The sequence below is a fragment of the Taurulus bubalis genome (genome assembly GCF_910589615.1).
Source record: "Taurulus bubalis genome assembly, chromosome: 8".
NCBI classification, from domain to species: Eukaryota; Metazoa; Chordata; class Actinopteri; order Perciformes; family Cottidae; genus Taurulus; species Taurulus bubalis.
In genome coordinates, this window is record NC_136596.1 from 15,333,263 (window position 1) to 15,353,211 (window position 19,949).

At 38.7% G+C, this 19,949-nt stretch overlaps 2 protein-coding genes across 2 annotated transcripts; one reads left to right on the plus strand and one right to left on the minus strand.

The window, feature by feature from the left end:
* Window positions 1-2,368: 2,368 nt before the first annotated feature.
* On the minus strand, window positions 2,369-7,564 carry adra1aa (adrenoceptor alpha 1Aa; the record flags this gene model as incomplete). The annotated part of the gene is made up of 2 exons (XM_079222162.1): window positions 2,369-2,904; window positions 6,667-7,564. 2 exons carry the CDS (start codon window positions 7,562-7,564, stop codon window positions 2,369-2,371), a joined length of 1,434 nt encoding a protein of 477 aa, XP_079078288.1.
* A 9,489-nt stretch (window positions 7,565-17,053) lies between these two features.
* tmem230b (transmembrane protein 230b) lies at window positions 17,054-19,167 on the plus strand. Its single transcript, XM_079221848.1, has 3 exons — window positions 17,054-17,379; window positions 18,558-18,680; window positions 18,764-19,167. Exons 1-3 carry the CDS (start codon window positions 17,284-17,286, stop codon window positions 18,902-18,904), a joined length of 360 nt encoding a protein of 119 aa, XP_079077974.1. The 5' UTR covers window positions 17,054-17,283; the 3' UTR covers window positions 18,905-19,167.
* The last annotated feature ends 782 nt before the right edge of the window (window positions 19,168-19,949 follow it).

The following is a 19,949-nucleotide window of genomic DNA, read 5'->3' on the forward strand; positions in this document are numbered from 1 at the left end:
TGGTTACTTTTACTGAAGTAAAGGTTGTGACTCTTGGTCACATAACCAAATAATTGTAATTTAAGTTCACCGACAGAAAATTACTTATAATAATCAGGCTTTTACAGACATCTAACAATGCTAAAACTAATTGACCTATAAAATAAAATGAACTCAAATTAAAATGTGTCACACCAGATCCCAGCTGTGGATGGAGTCGCTGTACATAGGCAGTGAGACACTAGGTGGAGACACAGTTGCGATGCGCTGCCTCCCCTTCAGAGCAGCGTTTGGTTGTTAAGGCATTTAAACCACAGGGAGCTGCCAGTAAAATGAACTGAGCAACTTCACAGTGAATGCACACATCAGCAACAGCTCAGTGACTAGTGATGGCCCCTGGCTATTTGACAGTTGTCCAATTAGGACTTAGCATGATGAATGCACTGATTAAACCTGAAAGGGGAATCCTATAATGTCAATAACTTTACCATCACTGATGAGAGCTTTTAAGGGAAAACAAAATGCAGCAGGAAGGTCCTCCTAGGAAAGGTATGTAAATATGAGTCACAGCAGTGCAAGCTGTGCTTTCAACCCACTGAGCATAGACAGTACTATTTTAAGTCCAGAAGGGATTTGTCATCACTACGATATTTTCATGCACATTAATATAGAACTGTAAGCATTCAGGATTAATTGTAATCCCCTCTATAGTCAATGATTGTGAGCTTTATCAGAATATTAAAAGAATACTGAGTGAATTAAGAGTATTAATTAATCTTCTAAACACGAAAATATAAAATTGCTAAACACATTTGGGGTGTTCTTGGTCTGTACCAGTCTAATAGCTGACTCCTGCAAGGCTGCAGATCTAATTAGGTTATTGAATATCCTAATATTGCGTTTGGAAGATGATATATTTTTATAAAGCGTGGCACAAAGGATATTCATTGGCTGGTGTTTTGTTCTTAATGCCACCACTTTCTATAGAGAAAGACAAGAGAGGGAGGGGTGAACTCTGTCATCTGTACCATCTGTACAGTTTATTGCTGGAGCTCGTAGCTTCCTCTCCGAATGGCATCTGTACAGACATGGTGTGATTTAAAAGGTTCACAGACATGTCAGTCAATGACAACGCGGACACAGACAAGCACTCTCGCTGCATCGCCGTTCTCTCCCCTGTGGGTAAGCTGTTGACTCCACTCTTACTGCACTTAACGCACAACTGCATCTCTTCCTTTTCACACTCGCAAAGGGAGTACATCTTGGTTCTACAGAAGGAGCAAATAAATCAATACAGTTGGCAGAGGATGTCCTCTTGCCCTTTGATGCCTCTTCGTAACCAGAGAGGCATTAAACACACACTCAGTTGTTCTCCTTTGCACTGGTAAACAGCACCCACACAGCAGACGAGAGTCGAGACTTTGCATATAGATGGTAACTAAAAAAGTAATGAAACAAGGAGTACAGCCTGAGGGAAGAATGTCTGAGACCGTGTATGACTTAACTTGACATCTCTAAATCTGGGGGATTTTTTTAAGAGGCTTGTGGGCCGGTCAGGATTGAGGTCAACAACCACAAGGTCAGTTGAAATTCCACAGAAGTATATTAAGACATCCATCTGGCACTGCTCGGAGGTAACGCTACGTAAAATTGTAGACATGTGAATAGATGAACTGGACGTTTTCAGGGGCTATATATTCAGTGAATCATCCAAAAGAAACCACAGGAGTCCTAAAATGTCCTCATAAATCCCTTTTTTTAGGAATATGACATACAAATTTATTGTAATGTGACGTGGGAGCAGCAAAGTCCGTTAGTTTACGAAGCAGTTTACAAACATTATTTTGACAACAGGAACAGCAATACGCAAACTTTGGAGACAACAGAAGCCCCACTGACCAGCATTTCTTAAATTTTTGGTAAAATCATGCAATATATAACATTTTCCTATTAACATTTGTATGCATTTTAACTGTTCCTCGGTATTATAAAACATGTAAACATTTTTGGTCTCTCTACTATGAGGATTCTTTCTTTTAAACCACTTCAGGGATTCTTTTTTCTTAACTTTGACAAAATGTTACACACATTTGCTTTATTTTCATCCCTTCTAAGCTGTATTCTATCTGTTTGTTTTTAGAAAGCAAAAAGCCATCTTCTTAACGGGGTAGAATAAAATATGTCTGATAAATATAGACATTTATTTATTTTTGACAATCATACATCCAGGAAAAATCACAAAATTTGATCAAAGCTGAGACTTTTTCAAATATAAAATGTCAAAGCAGCCACCATCCAATACAACTTGTGCAACAATGCAAAAGGAAATGTATTCTCACCCGTGACATTGACAGAGGAGACATGACTAATGGATGAAGGATTATAGTGCCTATACAGGCTCTCCTTTTTCTGACAGGGACAGTTGGTGGATTTTAATGGTGGGAAGGTTTCCGGCTGGAGGCGGCTGCGGGGGAGTCCCACCACTGAAGACACAGCAGCAGGTCCGATGGAAGCTTTTACTGCAGAATTTGGCCACTTTATCCTTGCTCGTCTTGGCCGGTCCTGATCCACCTACGGGGCCTCCAGGAAAGACATTCCACTCCCTGCTGTCCCTGGAGGAGGGGGTTCTGGACAGGGCCATGGAGGAGGAAGGGCTGAGCCGAGAGTGCGCCCCCCTGCTGTCCAGTCCCAGAGTGAGGGGCTGACTGTGACCCTGCGCTTGACTCTGACCTGCATTCAGATGATGATGGTGTGGTCTGGGGGTCTTTCTCAGACAGTGAACTCCGAGTAAACTCTGGAAAGCTTTCTTAAACTCCTGGTTGGAGCATGGGTAAATGATGGGGTTGATGCAGCTATTGAAGTAACCGAGCCAGAACGTGATCTTGAAGACAGTGTCTGAAGGTCTGTATGCGGGAAAGATGGAGCCTGTAGGAACATTAGGGTGATAAACACTGCATTAGTGTGACAGCAGAAGGAACAGCAATACCACAACTAAACTCTTGTCTGAGTTTGATATATTAGAAAACAAGGGTTTAAAAGCCACACTAGCGTCTCTGTGATGCTGCAGGCACAACTACAGTTCTAGCTAAATGCAAACATTAGCTTTCAAACATGCGCTAAGTTACAATGCTATCATGCTAATAGAATATGTAATATCCAGCTAATATTTCCCAAGATCATTAGTTTAGCCTGTTAGCATATGTTAGCATGCTAATTAGCTAAACACAAAGAACAGGTGTGATTGATGGGAATGCAATTAGTTTTTAGCTGTTTGGTATCCTCTAAAGACAAGCTAAATTAACATTAATCCATCCAATAGTCATACGTCCCTTGAAACCACAAATGTCAACCTCATGATGTCAGAAAAGTCAAGGAAAATAATAAGGATTCAGCTTGTAATGAACATGAACTATGAAGTCATTAGGAGTCATCCTCTGTGTACCATGAATATCTGCACCAAATGTCATGGCAATTTATCCAAAGGTTTTTGAGATTTTACATTTAACCTGCCAACCTGCGTGCACAAGCAGAAAGAAAATCTTAAAAATATTACCTCATCCTCTGGGGACCATAAACATCTGTAAAATAATCTTATGGCAATCCATCCAACAATTATTGAGACATAATATATATATATATATATATATATATATATATATATATATATATATATATATAATATGTAATTGTTCTGTTTAATCCATTTTTGACTATAAAAAGCTCCCTACTTGCCATCAAGGTGAAATATTTTATTAAAATTACCTTCATAAATTGTGCTGTTGTGAAGTATTTACTTCAGATAGCATGCGTTGGATCCTTAATGAAGAAGCAGAGAAATTGGCTTAACAGGTACATTACATGCTACCCTGTTAGTCATTGTAAATGTCTCTGCCAGTGAATCATTAGAATAATTAAATGGCAGATTTGTTGTGACTGCACTATCTATCTATCTATCTATCTATCTATCTATCTATCTATCTATCTATCTATCTATCTATCTATCTATCTATCTATCTTCAGAGGAAGAAGGGGAGAAGCTTTCTTGTAAAATGTGTCATTGGACCAGCTGTTTCAGATGGTTAAACAGGGAACAACGAGAATGTGATTTAGAGCTGGATGGAAAGAAGAGGTTTGGATTAAAATTATTTTGCACGCGGCTGTTCAGCTCATACATTCTATCCCCAGTTGTGCCAAAAAAATATTATTTTATAACCCTTGATATAAAATGAAGAAAGGTATTGCAGCTGTTCAACATCGTTGTTTTAAAATCAATAAAACATCAATAACTTGTTTTATGGAAACTGTGAACTCCAATTGTTGGCAAATAAAGCACAACGTGTTTTAGCTTGAATCTCAATGCCACATATATTAAAATGTATTAGAACTCAGTTAAGCACAATTCATTTTAAAGCACCATTACTGTAATTACATTACAACAACAGTTGCCTATTTACACATCCTTCATATACAAAGCAACATTAGCAGTCATTTGGAGTTGCAGCCATAAATCCACCATTCACTCTTCTTTTGGCTTTGTTTTTTGTCTCCACCATAGACTATATGAAATATAGTCAACTAAATGTGCCACTATAATCACAAGCTAGCTTTATCTCTCTGTTGTTATTGCTAGACAGGTACTGTAGGCTATAGTTTTTTTGTTGTTGTTTTAGCTGTGGCCTAAAATTACATTAGTGAGAGTAAGCAAAACATAAATTGTGGGCTGTGAAACCAAAACAATGATCTGATTGAAGCTAAAACCCTTAGCAGAGCTGAGAGGAATTGCAGTGATTCTGTCAGTGATATCTGGATCCCTAAGAACAATCCGTCTTTTAAGACTTTTCACTCTTCTGTTGTGATGTAGACTTCATGGTGTGTCAGTACATCCTGACATCACCGTGGTTACAGGTGCACCAGCGTGCACTTCTGACCACACCCAGAGTTAAAACATTAAACCAAAGGGCACAGAAACACTGCAATGAAAATTATTCTTTAATTTGTCTGAAATGTCAAGGAGAGAAGAGGACAATGCACAAACAAACACAGAGCTGAAACAACTCTTTTTGACGAGATCGAATTCCCACGATTCCTTTTTCTCAAAATAATGTTAAGGCTGCTGCAAGAAACCAAATCAAATAATCCAGCTCTACACGACAAAACCAGAACATTGCTCATTCACTCATAAATCTCTCATTGTCTAGAGACTTGTGGCAGCGGTATGCAGTCTGAAGCATTTGAAAGGGAGTATTGGTAAGCTGAGGCTTTTTCTCATTTCCCAGTCAGGAAAAGCAAAAGCCAAATGGTAGCAGCTACATTCATAAGCATGATAGCATGGAATACATTTTTAAATTTAAAAAGCCCAGAGGGGTTTGTGAATGTTTTGTCATATCTCATATACACTTGGTTGGAATTTCTTCTCACATTCCCACCATCTTGACACCAGCACATATTGTTGCAAGTCGTGTAAATTCCCCTCAAGCACACTTTAGGGACAGTAGTGGCGGGAACATCAAATAAAGTCTGACACCGACGTGATGGCTTTATCTGTCAGTCCGGGACTGGCATTGCGATGAAGTGAGAGAGGAAGGAGCAGATAAATTACTTTAAGCTTCATTCAAAGATATCTGTTTGAAATATATGTTGGTCTGAAGTGCTGTGCTTTTGTTTACAGAGAGGAGAGCAATGGTGCCCATCAGACATCTCACATTTTTATTGAGCCTATTTATAGAGCATCTACCTGGCCGAGTCAAAACATTTACTACGCTGCTCAAGAGGCCACAAGACTTGCATGGATGACGATAAATTCAGAGTGCACTCACAAAGGAGCAATTCAATTAACATCTATAAAATCACCAGCACTTACAAACCTGGCAGCGGCATGATTCGATCTATAAAATGAATTCATGCAGAAGTTAAGTAGCTTTCTTGAAGTGGTCTGACTCATATGTGTGAGTGCAGATTATCATATGTATGAACCTGTTTATTGCTAATTTGAGCCATGAGCTAAGTGGGGCCAGCTCATTCACTACCATGCACTAAAAGCAACAAGGCAAGGAGAAGCTCTGATAACAACACACAGAGGGAGAGCGACTTCATTCTCAGGTACATTGCTCCACCACATCTTAACATAGCAAATAGTTATTCACTACTATATTAATGCTCTTAACGACCTATGAAATTAACTGTCCTCTGCTTCTTTAAAGCAATAGTCACATTGTGGGAAACATGTGCATTTTCTTTGTTAAAGAGATTTTGATGAGAATACTGTTCAATATTTATCAGGTGCCAGGAGACCGTTTAACTTAGTGCAGCATACAGACTGGAAATGGGGGAACAGCTTGGCTCTGTTCAAAGGAAACAAAGTTTGCCTATAAAGCTCACTGCGGACTTAAGTCTCCTTATACCCTTTAGTTTTAGTAACATGCTATGATTTTTCAATTTGTGAGTTGTAGATGCTGGTAGGTACCACACGGGGGAGAGTGACTTACATTCTCTGCGCAGGGAGACAATACTCCACTATATCTTTAAATAACAAATAATTGTTTGATGCTATATTAATGCTCTGAATTTCAAGTCTAACTTGTTTAACAGCTGTTAAACAACTGTTGAGCTTTGCTCAAACAAATGCTGCATGGATCTTGGGCATCCTCTTAAATGATTGAGAATCCCATACAAGATGACAATACTCACCGATGGGTAGCACCAGGAAAAAGGGCAACCAACACAACACGAAGCAGCCAACCACAATGCCCAAGGTCTTGGCGGCCTTCTTCTCACGTGAGAACTTGAGCAGTCGTAGGGCGAAATGTGTGCGGCTTCGAAGGGACTCGTCCTCTAATACAGTTGTGTTGCCTCTGTGTATCCTGAGTATCACTCGCTCTGAATCGGACTTCTCTGTTTTGTGGCCCTCTCTCAGGCCCCGGCTCTCCCTGTGAGCTACCACATAAACCCGACAGTACATGACCAGTATGATGGCCAGAGGGAGGTAGAAAGAGCCCAGAGCAGAGAAAATAGCATAGGCGGGCTCCTCCGTGATCTTGCAGATGGACTCGTCCTCAGGTGCCGGCTCTTTCCAACCAAACAAAGGTCCAATAGATATAATGATAGACAGCACCCACAGCAGCATCACTGCCAGCAGCGCCCTGCGTTTTGTCACGATGGATGGGTAGCGCAGAGGGTAGCTAACTCCAATGTAGCGGTCAACAGAGATCACACAGAGACTCAGGATGGAAGCAGTGCAGCAGAGTACATCCACAGCTGCCCATACATTGCAAAAGGCCCGTCCAAAAACCCAACGATCCACAATCTCCAAAATAGCAGAGAAAGGTAGTACAGTGGAGCTTAGTAGCAAATCTGCCACTGCCAGATTGACTATAAAATAATGTGTGACTGTCCGCAGGTGTCGATGGCAAACCACAGAGAGGATTACCAGGATGTTACCCACAATTCCAAACACAATGAAGACGCCAAGCACCAGGCCCAGAACCACAGCCTTGACCACGTTAAGCTCTGGGGCTAAAACCTGGCTGCAGTTGGAGCAGTTCTGTGTTACAGGAGGTGGGGTCATGTTGTCCAGCACGGGAACCATCTATTACAAAACAAAGCTGATGCTCGACCCTGTCCTGCGCTGCAAAGGTGGACTGGAACCTATTTTATTTTGTTTCACAAAGGGACATCGGGGCATTCTCATAAAAGCCATTAGAGTAATGATCACATTAAGTCGGTCTTGTCACAACATCATTTGAATTGATGATGCTTCTGGCAAATGAGCCATTCGAGCATCAAGAAAAATAAAACTACAGGATGCATGCAGACACACTGAGCGAGAAGTTTAATATATGCAGACCAAAATTTAATGTGCTGAAATCAGGTAATCCATCTTCAAAATGTTAGTGATCCTGAAACTGTCTGTGATTATGCAGCTGGTACAAAAAAAACAGCTAGAACAGCATTATAGATGGGATACACAGATCGGTATTCCCATCTCGGAAAATCTTTGCACGTTCTATGAACCAAAAACTGCAGTTTGGGAGCAAAATTATTTTAAAAGTCTTAAAAATTGGAGTGAGAAACCACTTTTCTGGATAAGATGGCAGGTGAGCAGTAGTCAACATCCAGGCTCTTCAGTATTGAACCCAGGGACAGATTCAGCCTCAACACAACCGGACACAGCAACACGATCCAGCACCTTTAAAAAGAAAGACAGAAGAATCTGCTTTGAGAGAATTGACACATCCATCACATTCAAGACAATGTAATATCATTCATCATTGTTTTGTGTGTTTTATGAAATTTTGCAGTTCTTTTCCATGTTACCACGGCTCAGATCTATCAAGAGACAATGTCTGAGCCACAGCTGCTGTCAGATCAATGTGTCCGTAGCCTCATCTTGTGCTTATTGACTAAATACAATATGAGGTTGAGTAATAAAGAAATCAAAACCAGGACTGACCAGATGCTTTTTGCACTGAATCATCTATAGGAAGCAATTGAAACTGATGGCATTGAGCCAAACCAGAATAGCTAGAGAGTCAACGACAGCCTCAGACCTCACAAAAGATAATATAATCATAAGAAATCTAAATAATTAATAATTTCATATTATTTAGAGATAGCTTTAGACACGTTTTTGGTGTCCTTTGGACTGAGACGGTTTAATGCTAAACAAAGCTCATTGTCTGCTCTAGCTACAGCACAGATGTGATAATGTTATTGATCTTCTCTATTGATCATCCCATCAAACACATTTTCTAAAAGCGTACCCCTGCAACTGCTTTGTACTCCTAATTGTACATAGTTGTTTTTTCGGCTTTACTTTCTGTAATACCTACAGTACAATTTCAAGTAAAAAGAAAACCCCTTTTTCCAAGCCAATAGGCTATTGTCATTGTTTATATAAATTAAAAAATTCAGTTGCTGAGTTGGATTTCTAAGTGACACTATTGTGCACTGCTCCTCGTGTTGATTGTTGCCTGAATCACTTCTTCTTTGATGCATCACATTCATTTTAGCTTGAATGCTCTGTTCATTGACTTCAAAACAATGTCTCCGTTCCATGTGAAGTCCTCCACTTTGACAGATGTGAAATTAATCTTGCCTGAGCAGATTACTGACATTTGTAATGTGGGTGTTCCTTACCTAAACGTAGATTAGATCGGACTAGTAAAAGTAGTGCAGCCATGTTGACGATTTGGGGATTTTGGTAAGCTGCTTTATTTGAGACCAAATTAAAAGTTCGTCTGAGTTGCCCTCTTTTTGAGTTTGTTATATATATATCTCTCTCTCTATCTATCTATCTATCTATCTATCTATCTATCTATCTATCTATCTATCTATCTATCTATCTATCTATCTATCTATCTATATCTATCTATACATATTCACAATACTGCAGACTGTGCTTTAGCCTCCTCCATTGCTCCTCGCTACACTGTTAGCGATTGGCTGACCTTTTCCTCTGTGCCCCACAAACCGCTGCTCCTCACTGGATGTACACCTGTTTAACATGTATAACGTCTGCCTTCTCTCGAACTGTAATAGACGTTTGCTTGTATGGTGGCAAAGCCTAAAGCCGCCATCATAACACAGCTCCTGAGAGCTTCTCCCACCCACTCAAGTAGAGGAATGAGGTGGACTGCTGGTACCTCTAATGTAATTATGAAAGAGTTTATCCACAGGAGAACTGTAGGAGCTCATTACACCATATTCATTTTGCACTGTAAAAAAAGATGAATTACCTCAACATAACATATTAAGTGTCCCTCCATCATGGAAATTGTTTGTTTCTGTTATATTAAACATACTGTCTTATAATGCAAAAGAGAAAATAAGCTTGATTGATTTAATGTAAGACAAGTTGAGTCATATTGACTGAACCCACATTGCTCCTGTTTGTTTATTCGCTCAATCTAAAGGCAGACGTTTATGTAAGTGACAGTAATGAGATGTGTGTGTGGCTGCTTAGTAACTTTATTACATTTCAAATAAATAATATGGGAGTAAAGATTGAAGTGGTTACTAATCATCATGTTTATCTTTTCTTTTTTTATCAGAGAAAATGTGTTCAAATTAGAAGGAAGACATAATTTCTTGCGAGTGGACCAGATTAAATGTTAGGAAGATTTCGTATGAACCTATTAAACCTAATTTGATTCATTGTTACTGCTCATACTTTACAATGATACGACTTAAACTCTTAACACAATATTTGGGGAAAAGTAAAGTTTAAATCACATCAGGATCCTGGTTCACTAAATTGCAGTTTGAGTTTGAGATTTCAATTGGGTTACACACGGATCCAGGTGCAGTGATGTAAGGCACAGTGGTTAGGCTCTTTTCCAGCAGATCTGTTTAATATTCATGCAGAGTATAACACATCTACAGTGGGTGTTTTCCAGTGACAGAGCAGGTGTAGCCTACTAATGGGGGACTATACAAAACGAGCAGCTCTATAATGAATTGGATGTCCCTGATGCTGTGCTCCAGGCCATGTAATTTGTCTTGACTTGTGACTTTTGTTAAACGTTATAAGTATGTTTATCCACCACAGAATGTTTTACAAATATGTGTTTCCCAGACAGACACACAACAATCTGTTGAAGTGGCTGATGAGCAGCTGCAGAAAAGAGTTGGACAGGAATACACAATTATGATGAGGACAGTGGGAGACTCCCAGTCGCTCTAAGTCTACAGCTATTTTAATTGGCCAGGAGTAAATATCCACTCTGGCTCTGTTATGGCAGCCTCTTCACTGCGAGCAGAGAAATCCCCAGCTCTGTAAGATGAAGCCACTGTGCAGGACTTTAGGTGATACCTGACAGAAAGTGCCATCCACCGTAATAAAAATGGCGGAGACAGGGACTTGTAATAGTCTGCCGTCATTGACCCCATAGTGCATTTATCTGCTATACACCGTTCAACCTAACATTATACGACATTCGAAGGGTACCTCATCATCTTTAAGATTTAAGTGAAAGAGTGTTAAGACAAATTATAAAACAACAGAAGTAGCATTGTATAAACCAACACGCATATTTATCAGTGCGACCCAGCCTTGTTATTTTAAAGAGGCAACTTCCGACTATAAACACATCAAATTCGAAATAAATCACTGAATTGCTTTCCAAATTACAGCCTCAAGTACATTTAGAAATACATTAAATCAAATAGTTACATTATAAGATAGCCTTCTAAATTCTGAGAAATCCTTCCTCTTTTTTTTCTCCTCAAAAGTCCGCTCGTGCGGTTAGAAACAATAACATTATTCAACATCTGCATAACCAGCACAAACAGCAAATTACAGAAACAGCCTAAATTAAATGAGCAATAATTGGTATCAAGGGGCAAAAAGCAACTATCCCCTCAAAATTATTGTTTGAAATTCAATTTTCCGGGACTCACCTCAACTTTGAGTTTTATTCTCAAATTCCGACGGCTCGCCCGAGCCACGTTTGGACGCGGTTGTGATTGCTGACTCGCACGCGGAGACGGTGAAAGGGAAAGTGCGCTCATCGTGGAGAGAGCCCTCACATCGGCCGGTATAAACGCCCGACCTTCAGGTGCTCCAAGTCTCTTCAGATAATGATGAGTAGCCTTCCAAATGACTCACTGCTTTCTCCTCGAACCACTTTCCCCCGTATACCCCCTACCACCACCTACCCAAACACCCTCATCCTCATCCTCACAGCGCCTCACCCCCCATCAGCATCACTCGCTGTGCGTCATCACAACCAGTGACCGTCTCCCAAAATGACTTTTCATTCACAAATGTTTCTTGATCAAGCGTCACCCACGTTGCCAACTAAAGACATAGTTATCATCGTTTTATTTACCATATCGGTGACGCTTTGGATTACAGCGCAAATTATTATTGTGTAAATGTTTTGAACATACAGTGTAGCGGTAAAATACTAACTAGAAACATACACTATATAGGTTTCTAAAGGGGTAAACAAGTTATCGGTTGGCTATATAATAAAGAAGCTTTCTCTCACATTTCCCCTCGTGCACTATCACTTAAATAATGGCCATTACCTCAACTACAATTACTCAAGCTTTAAAACTCCCGACAATGAACTTGTTATTTGTAGAATTGATGAAAAGCTCGCTACACCTTTGTTTATATCTACTGCATGTTGTCGAATAGAGTAGATTAATTAATTATTTATGATTTGATGGTATGATTTGATGGTGTGATAAATTACATTAAAGTATATGTTCTTATATTTTACTATTATTTGAATCACAATTTGAAAGAAACATACAGATAGCTATTATAGTTATTAAATCAGATTATTCCCATGTTGTTCTCCAGCAGGAACAGTGATGTATACATTAGTAATAAGACAGTATTCAAGTGTTACCCCCTTCTGCGACAACTAATACAAAGAGTGTGATTTATTTCTACATATTAATGACATTTCATGTAATTAATTTCATACTTATTTGTCCATGTGTTACCAAGTAGTTTACCAATTTTATTGATAATAATTACATATATTATTTGATGACTGTAATCTAAACCATTATCTATTTTACCATCAGAACTAATAACCAGTGCACATTTAAACATGGCATATATTGTAAACATATGTGCTTTGAAATTAATATTAAAGATTATCATTATTTCGGTATGGGGTATAATATGCTCTTATAATGTTTGATCATTTATTTGAGCTTTTTCTGTCTTTTGAATAGAATTACACAGAAGTTATACTCAAATAAATACAACATTAGCAGCATAGACTACAGCTATCTGTTGCTCAATTAGCCAATACACATGTGTTAATCCCTGAGGTATAACACTGAATTGCAATTTACCTGGCAATGCAATTTCATCAGGCTTTATTATTCAGCACTTTCTATCTCTTTTTTAAAATGAAGCTATGATGAGTAGACAGAAACAGTCACACTAAAGCACACATGAACAAACACAGTTGGTTATTATTGTTGTTTATTCTTTTCTTTTTTTACTGATTTGTTGTACAAATGCTGTGTTCTGTGTACAAATCCTCTCTAACACAGTTGGTTAATTCTTTGTTTTCCTGTTGGATCCAGATATGAAGGCATTACGGCTGCTGCCCGCTCACAGTGAGAGATGTTAAGCCTCTCTGTGAAGTACACATTTGACCGTTTAAAGTACAGCTTCTCTGCTCAATCAATGCCGGAGCTTTCATTGTACAATGCGCTCTGTCCTTGTACCTGCTGTTACATCCAGTGGACAAATCCACTTTGGCATATCAAATGCAAAATCACAAGCATGCTGTTAAACTCTCTAAAAGTATAGTAGAAACATGAATAGACATTTAGATTTTGCGTGTGCAATAAATAGGTTATTTTCAAACATTATTATGCACACATGACACAAACAGACCACTTTCAACATATTTATTCAACAAACAGATACATTATTGTGTAATTATGTCTGCATTAAAAACAAGCCAGTGAAACAACCCCATGCTGAACAAAGATTATAAACATAATGAAGCGGTGAAATGATGCTTGTATGTTTCATCCGTGCTTGTTGGTTACTGCATATTTGCATCTTGTTAGGGTATATCTAACCTGCTGAAAAAGCAATTACCTGTCTCAGCCGCACATGCAGTGAGGCGGGCTGCTGAGTTTGAAAGATACTGAAATCAATATCTCTGCACTGGAAGAAACATTTCCTGTCATTGAGGCAACAAACCAGAACTGAGCATTTGCAACTAATGTTGGCATTTGCATTGGCATTCACCTTAATTGCATATCAAGAGATGCCCTCTCCTGTATGGCTTTGCCTTTAACAAAATCTTAAGGGAAAAGAGGCACAGATTCCAATAATCAGAACAGGTATATGCAAACAGCATTATATTGTTTGTCTAACTGTGAAGTGGTGTATAGCTTTAGAAGTGAAATATTATATAAAAGGCTAATTCAAAATGGAAACTGTTACTTCATGTGTAATCATATTCTCGAAGCCACTGGACCGCTGCAGTTTTTTTCTATAAACTGTGGTGAAAAAACTGAGATGACATTGTGAAATAAAGGTGATTGAATTCATCATCGTTGATGAAGCCCCTCATGTGGAGCGTCCTGCAGCAGTGAGCTCTCCACCCACACAGAAATACAGCTAACCTGACATAGAGATAAAGAGAAAAGAACACTTGACTGATCATTTGCAAAAGACAAGACTTGTTAAAAATGCTACTGTAACTGCAACCATCCTGTAAGACAGTACAGATATGAGTACAAATACAAGCAAAGCACAAAACCACAAATCAGCTCAATTTCCTCCAAATGGGGCTCAAAAAGCCCAAAAATAAAGGAATTGTATGAGTCTTTGCAAGCATATTTCAAATTTTGAAAACCTAGTTGCACAGCAGCACCTGTGCACAACCCACATGCCACATTTTTATTATTTCTGGGGAGATTATGATGTTTAAGTGGAATAATGGTTCAGCCTTTTATTGGGCTTCAGTTGTGGTGCTTTCTACAATAGCTTAAATGAAGGCCGACCTAATTATCTCCGCAGACAGAACTCCACTCTGAACAGGACTCTAATTATGGCCTAAATACTGCTCTCTTACTGTTCAGTGTCATACCCCAGGGTTATAAGGGGGCGACTACTGCTGTCTTCTCACCATGTCATATAAACACACACACACACACACACACACACACACACACACACACACACACACACACACACACACACACACACAAACACAAGGCTCAGTGTGCTTAGCTGCATGCTCTTCTGTGCAGGCTTTATGGTCTAGTGCAGGGATTATCTAACATGGCAACATTCACTGCCCCCCCTCTGACCATTGACAGTCTGGTCTATTATCTGATTAATAAATCATAACTGCAGATGTCACTTGAGCACCATTGTAATTTGTATTGGGAAGTACTTTGCATCAATATTTTGCAGGAAAATCCTAAAACCCACATGTATGTCAGCAAAAATGATGGACAAGACAAACTAAATAATTCATGAAGTGATGGCTGAAAAAAGGGCAGCAGGGTTACTCACAGATACATTACTGCAGTCCCATTCTGAGCCCATTCATTTAGAACTTTTGAATGTAAAATAATTGCAGTTTTATCAGCTCTTCTGGATTGTTTGAAGGCTGAGAAGTGGATACATTAAGTTTCTCAATTCAGATTAAGTCAGGGCAGCTTGTGTAGTGGCCTTCATGTGTAGGTCTTGAAAATCTAAGTGAGGAGATGGGACAAATAGGGTAATTTGGTGGACAAAGAAATATGCAGCGATGACCCATAGTTGGTGTCAGCTAATGAGTGCAGCCAACAAGCAGCCACACAGCAAATTGAGATATAAGTAAGGAAACTGGCATCATTACTAGAGGAAAGGGCAAAGTTCTCCTCTGTTATTGTCAGTGACAGGTACAGAGCAGCAGGTGTATGTCTGCACAATCAGTTATTTCAGGAAACCTTGGTGGCTTATATGATGCTTTGTGGGATCCAATTGAACCCCATGTGTGCAGTTATTGGGTAATATTGATGCATTTTAAAGTTGCCTCTAAAAGAAAAAAATACATTTGTTTAATCCTCTTTAAACAAAAATGAACTAAATTGTCTCCTGGGTATATTTATAGAGATCACATCTAGCAGAGGCTTGTATATTTCTGTGAACATATGCATCTGAAAATTGAACAACAAGAGAACATAGCGTGCAGCATAATGCACAGCGATATTACATGCAGTGAAAAAGAACAGGAATATGAAATACAAATGAATGGTTTTAGGGCTTATATCCTTCCAGACAGCAACAGTATGGCCTTAAGCTACAACAATGCAACTTGCAGTCAAGGTTATTGAGCGTACTAATGATCACTTGAGACTTGAGCGTATTATTGATACTGCCAGCACATCTAATAAGAATATGCACTTACTTTATTATTTCTGCTCCTTAACAGAGTAGTCATTTACCCTTGGCTACACACACAGCTCTGCCAGAAAGCTAAAATCACAATGATCTACTATTGTGCAGATTCAGGGAAAGAAGCTATCTGAATTCTGCCTGCAGGAGAGTCTATATTTGTCTAGGTGACAGTCCAATTTTCCACAGACCATCAGGGGAATGTAAAAAATACAATATGAAAAAAATGGAAACCTACCGGTACCTAAATACCACAGCAGCTTTTATTATTAATTTCCTGGGAATTGTCAGCAAATATCATTTGTTTGTGTTTTGTCTATTTCAAGGTCAGTCATTCACAGGCCACATTGTTGCTGTGCATGACAAAAGAGACAACAACGTCTGGCAGAGACAACATATGTCCCAAAGTCGATTTCTCAATGTTTGTATTCAAAATATAAAAAAGTAGAATTGATAATATGGAATGATGACTTAGTTTTGATAGATAATGGAAATCAAAGAGAAATATGTAATTTTTGTAGAAAAGTAGCATCTTAGTAAGTTACTTGGAAATAATAATAATAATATGTGATTTTGATCTGGTAAACTTTACCAATGTTCTTATTTATTTATTTTGTGAAAATGTCCCCGCAAGTAGGCTATTATAAATAGATACTATGTTATTGTGATTTTAGATTTTACTGTGCCATTTTTGAAGAAGAGTAGCACATTTATTTGGAAATATTATATATATGTATATGTTATTTGGAAATATTAATATTCTTTTGATCTGGCGGACTCTACCAATGGTCTTATTTTTTGATTTGTGGACATTTTCATGCAAGCAGGCCATTTGAAATAGATATTGTGTGTGATTATACAATATTGCATCCCTGGCTAAAAACAGCCTGCAGAGGAGGACTGTATGTGTATCAAAAATCTGCAGCCTGGACAGAAACCGTATCTTCGGAGAACACAGTGTGATTAGAAAGCTGGCCTGTGACATCTCAGGAAATGAACATCCACACAAAGAGATTAATCTCAACACCGGAGTGTTGTCTCCTGCTCGCTGTGACCTGGTCATTTTACACGAGAAGACTCGACAGCGCCCTCTTGCGATGGATATCAAGCGGTGCAAATCACTGGAATCAGAGGGATGCGAGTCATCGGTGTGCGCAGGCGCATTGCAGACCGTGACGAAAACACGGAAGCCCCATGATATAGGATAACAGACAACACCTCCCTGTAACCTCTTCTCAAAACTAGTTTTAGGAAACAATAACGGTCGTACTTCGGATCCGGGGTCAGATTTAACTTCACTTCGGTGCTGACAGCTTGTGAGTGATGATGGTGTCGATAATGCGTTTATAGCTAAAGCTGCTTCTGCCTCATTGAAACACGTGACAAACTGTTAGCAAGGTCCGTAGTGACTTCAGCGGTTGGAGAAGATGCCAGCTCGTAACGTTGTGTCCAACGACACCCCGAACAGCAAAGTTAGGTACTCCAGGTTGGCCTCTGATGATGACGGCTACACCGATTTACAGGTAGGACGTATTGTATGATGTGAGGGCAACGCACTACAAGCTCAGTATACCATAGCATACATTTTATGAAATTGTGTGATCTATGTTGGATGCTTCTCAGGTACATGATATCTATCTATCTATCTATCTATCTGTGTAGATGTATCTATCTATCTATCTATCTATCTATCTATCTATCTATCTATCTATCTATCTATCTATCTATCTGTATGTATGTATATGTATATGTATATATATATATATATATATATATATGCAAATATACACACGCACACACACCTGATGCACACACATATCCACACACGCATATGCAGAGTGCACACACATACACACACAAGTTAACTTTATAGAAGCTATTCAGGACACAGAGGGTAGGCTACACCAGTGATTTAGAATTGCACTTTAATAACATTGGAGTAATTGTGAGAAACAGAAAATAAAAAAGTGGAAATCAATGCAGCAGAGGCAGACATTTCCTTTAACTTTAAGCACCTAGTATGAGTCAAGCTCCAAAACAGTTGATCCTACATATCCCACAATGCAACCGGACATATGTATATAGTTTTCTGGATGTTACGTAGCTCCCTCACACAAGTACATGTATTACTAGACTAATTATATGAAATAGTAGATACAAAACAATTGTATTTTATATATTTTATTCCAGTACCAGAGAAACATATGGCCCTGGCTTTTTTATTTTTCCATCCTGCCGTTTCATCGGTCGGTTTGTTTGTTTTTCAGGTGCATAGGGTTCTTGCTGTTTGGCGATTCCATGTGAAAGCGACATGATTGTCTCATATTTGGGAAAGCTCCTTCAGAGTCACAAATGTCATGAAACAAATGTTTTCACAGGCTGAATAACACTCTGCACTTCTAATTAATTGTGGTTTTCTCACAAGTAGCTTTTTCAAGGAGATTTTCTGAACGTTAACTACAGTATTTAGTCACAAGGGATGCAATGCATAACCAACAAACACATCTTCAAACACATAATGTAACATGGCAGTTTCATGGCTCACACAGTCAGTCAGCTTCCTCGAAGTTCAAGTACATCATGAGCCAGAATATTTTTGACTCGCCAGTTCAGTACATGAGTGGGAGAACAGGCATTGCCACAGTAAGCATGCTGTGTCAGAGAAAAGTGTTTTTAATTAAATATTTTACCTCCTCCACAGTTCAAAAGAAGCCCACCCAAAGTCCCATACAAAGCCATAGCGCTAGCCACAGTCCTCTTCTTAATCGGCTCGCTGTTAATCATCATAGGCTCCCTTCTCCTGGCTGGATACTTCGGAGTCGCTGTGAGTAATTGTGTGACGCACAGAGTTTTTACAATGTGAACAATAATTTGACTTTATTTAAATTTATATTTTCTCTCTTTTAGCACTCAGACCGAACTGTGCCCGTCCTTATCATTGGGATCCTTGTCTTCCTCCCTGGAATTTACCATCTACGAATAGCTTACTATGCATCGAAGGGCTACCGGGGCTACTCCTATGATGACATCCCGGACTTTGATGACTGATGGACACCCCAGCTTCAGTCTTCTTGCACTCATATTAATACTACTAATATGATCCTTTTGCTAATTTAAAGGCACTCACTTTTTGAAAGAAAATAAGCTTAAATAGATTCTGTAAATTCATTTAATCTAAATCTGGATGATTTTAATGTCACTGTCAGATAGTTATATGCCGATATAGTTGGTGCCAGCCTGCTGTTATGAAGTCGAATCAGTCTCCGACATTGTTTGATTGGTATATTTGTTTTATTAGCTTAATAAATCAATAAAACTGGAATTTGATGGGTATCTTGTATTTGTTTATTTGTATCCTCTAGATCTATAGCGTGAGAAACCTTACACTGAGTTGGTCTACAATAGGACACATTTTAGCTATGTATGTAGAGGAATTCAACCATGTGGTTACTTTTCCACTGAAACAGGACTGATAATTCTAGACACAATTTGAGCCAATTCACAAAATTAATTATTTTCATGCAAAATGAAACAACTTAAATTGTATTGAAGTATTTGAGGTGAGGGTAGAGAAAACAAAAACTGGTTTGTAATAGGCAATTAAGATGAACGTGTTAAAAGATTTCAGGCTATTGGCTAAGTAATTTACCTGCATCATGCACCTTTTGTATATCTGGTCTGGCAGATAACATATTTATTAAAAGGCCATATTGGTTTGTCCACACGATGATCAATATACCAAATACCAGTTTCCCTTACTCTCTGGTTTATTCTTCCTTACTGCACAAGAGTACTTCTTCCTTGGAGGATTTAATGTGATTAATGTCAATCCTTTGATCTCCATATGGCTCACCTGACTAGTGAGATTAAACACAAGCTATAAAACCTGCTATTTTTGGAACATTTGTCAAAAAATATTTATTCCTTTAATTATCTACATTAGCTTATCAATTCCAGGATAATACGCTTTACAGGATAATGCACTATAATGGGTGTAATGGTATAAATTAATTGTTACTATATAGGCCAACAGGCGGCAGTATAATGTCATGAAATAATCGATAATGAACACTACAAGTTGTAGGGCGACATT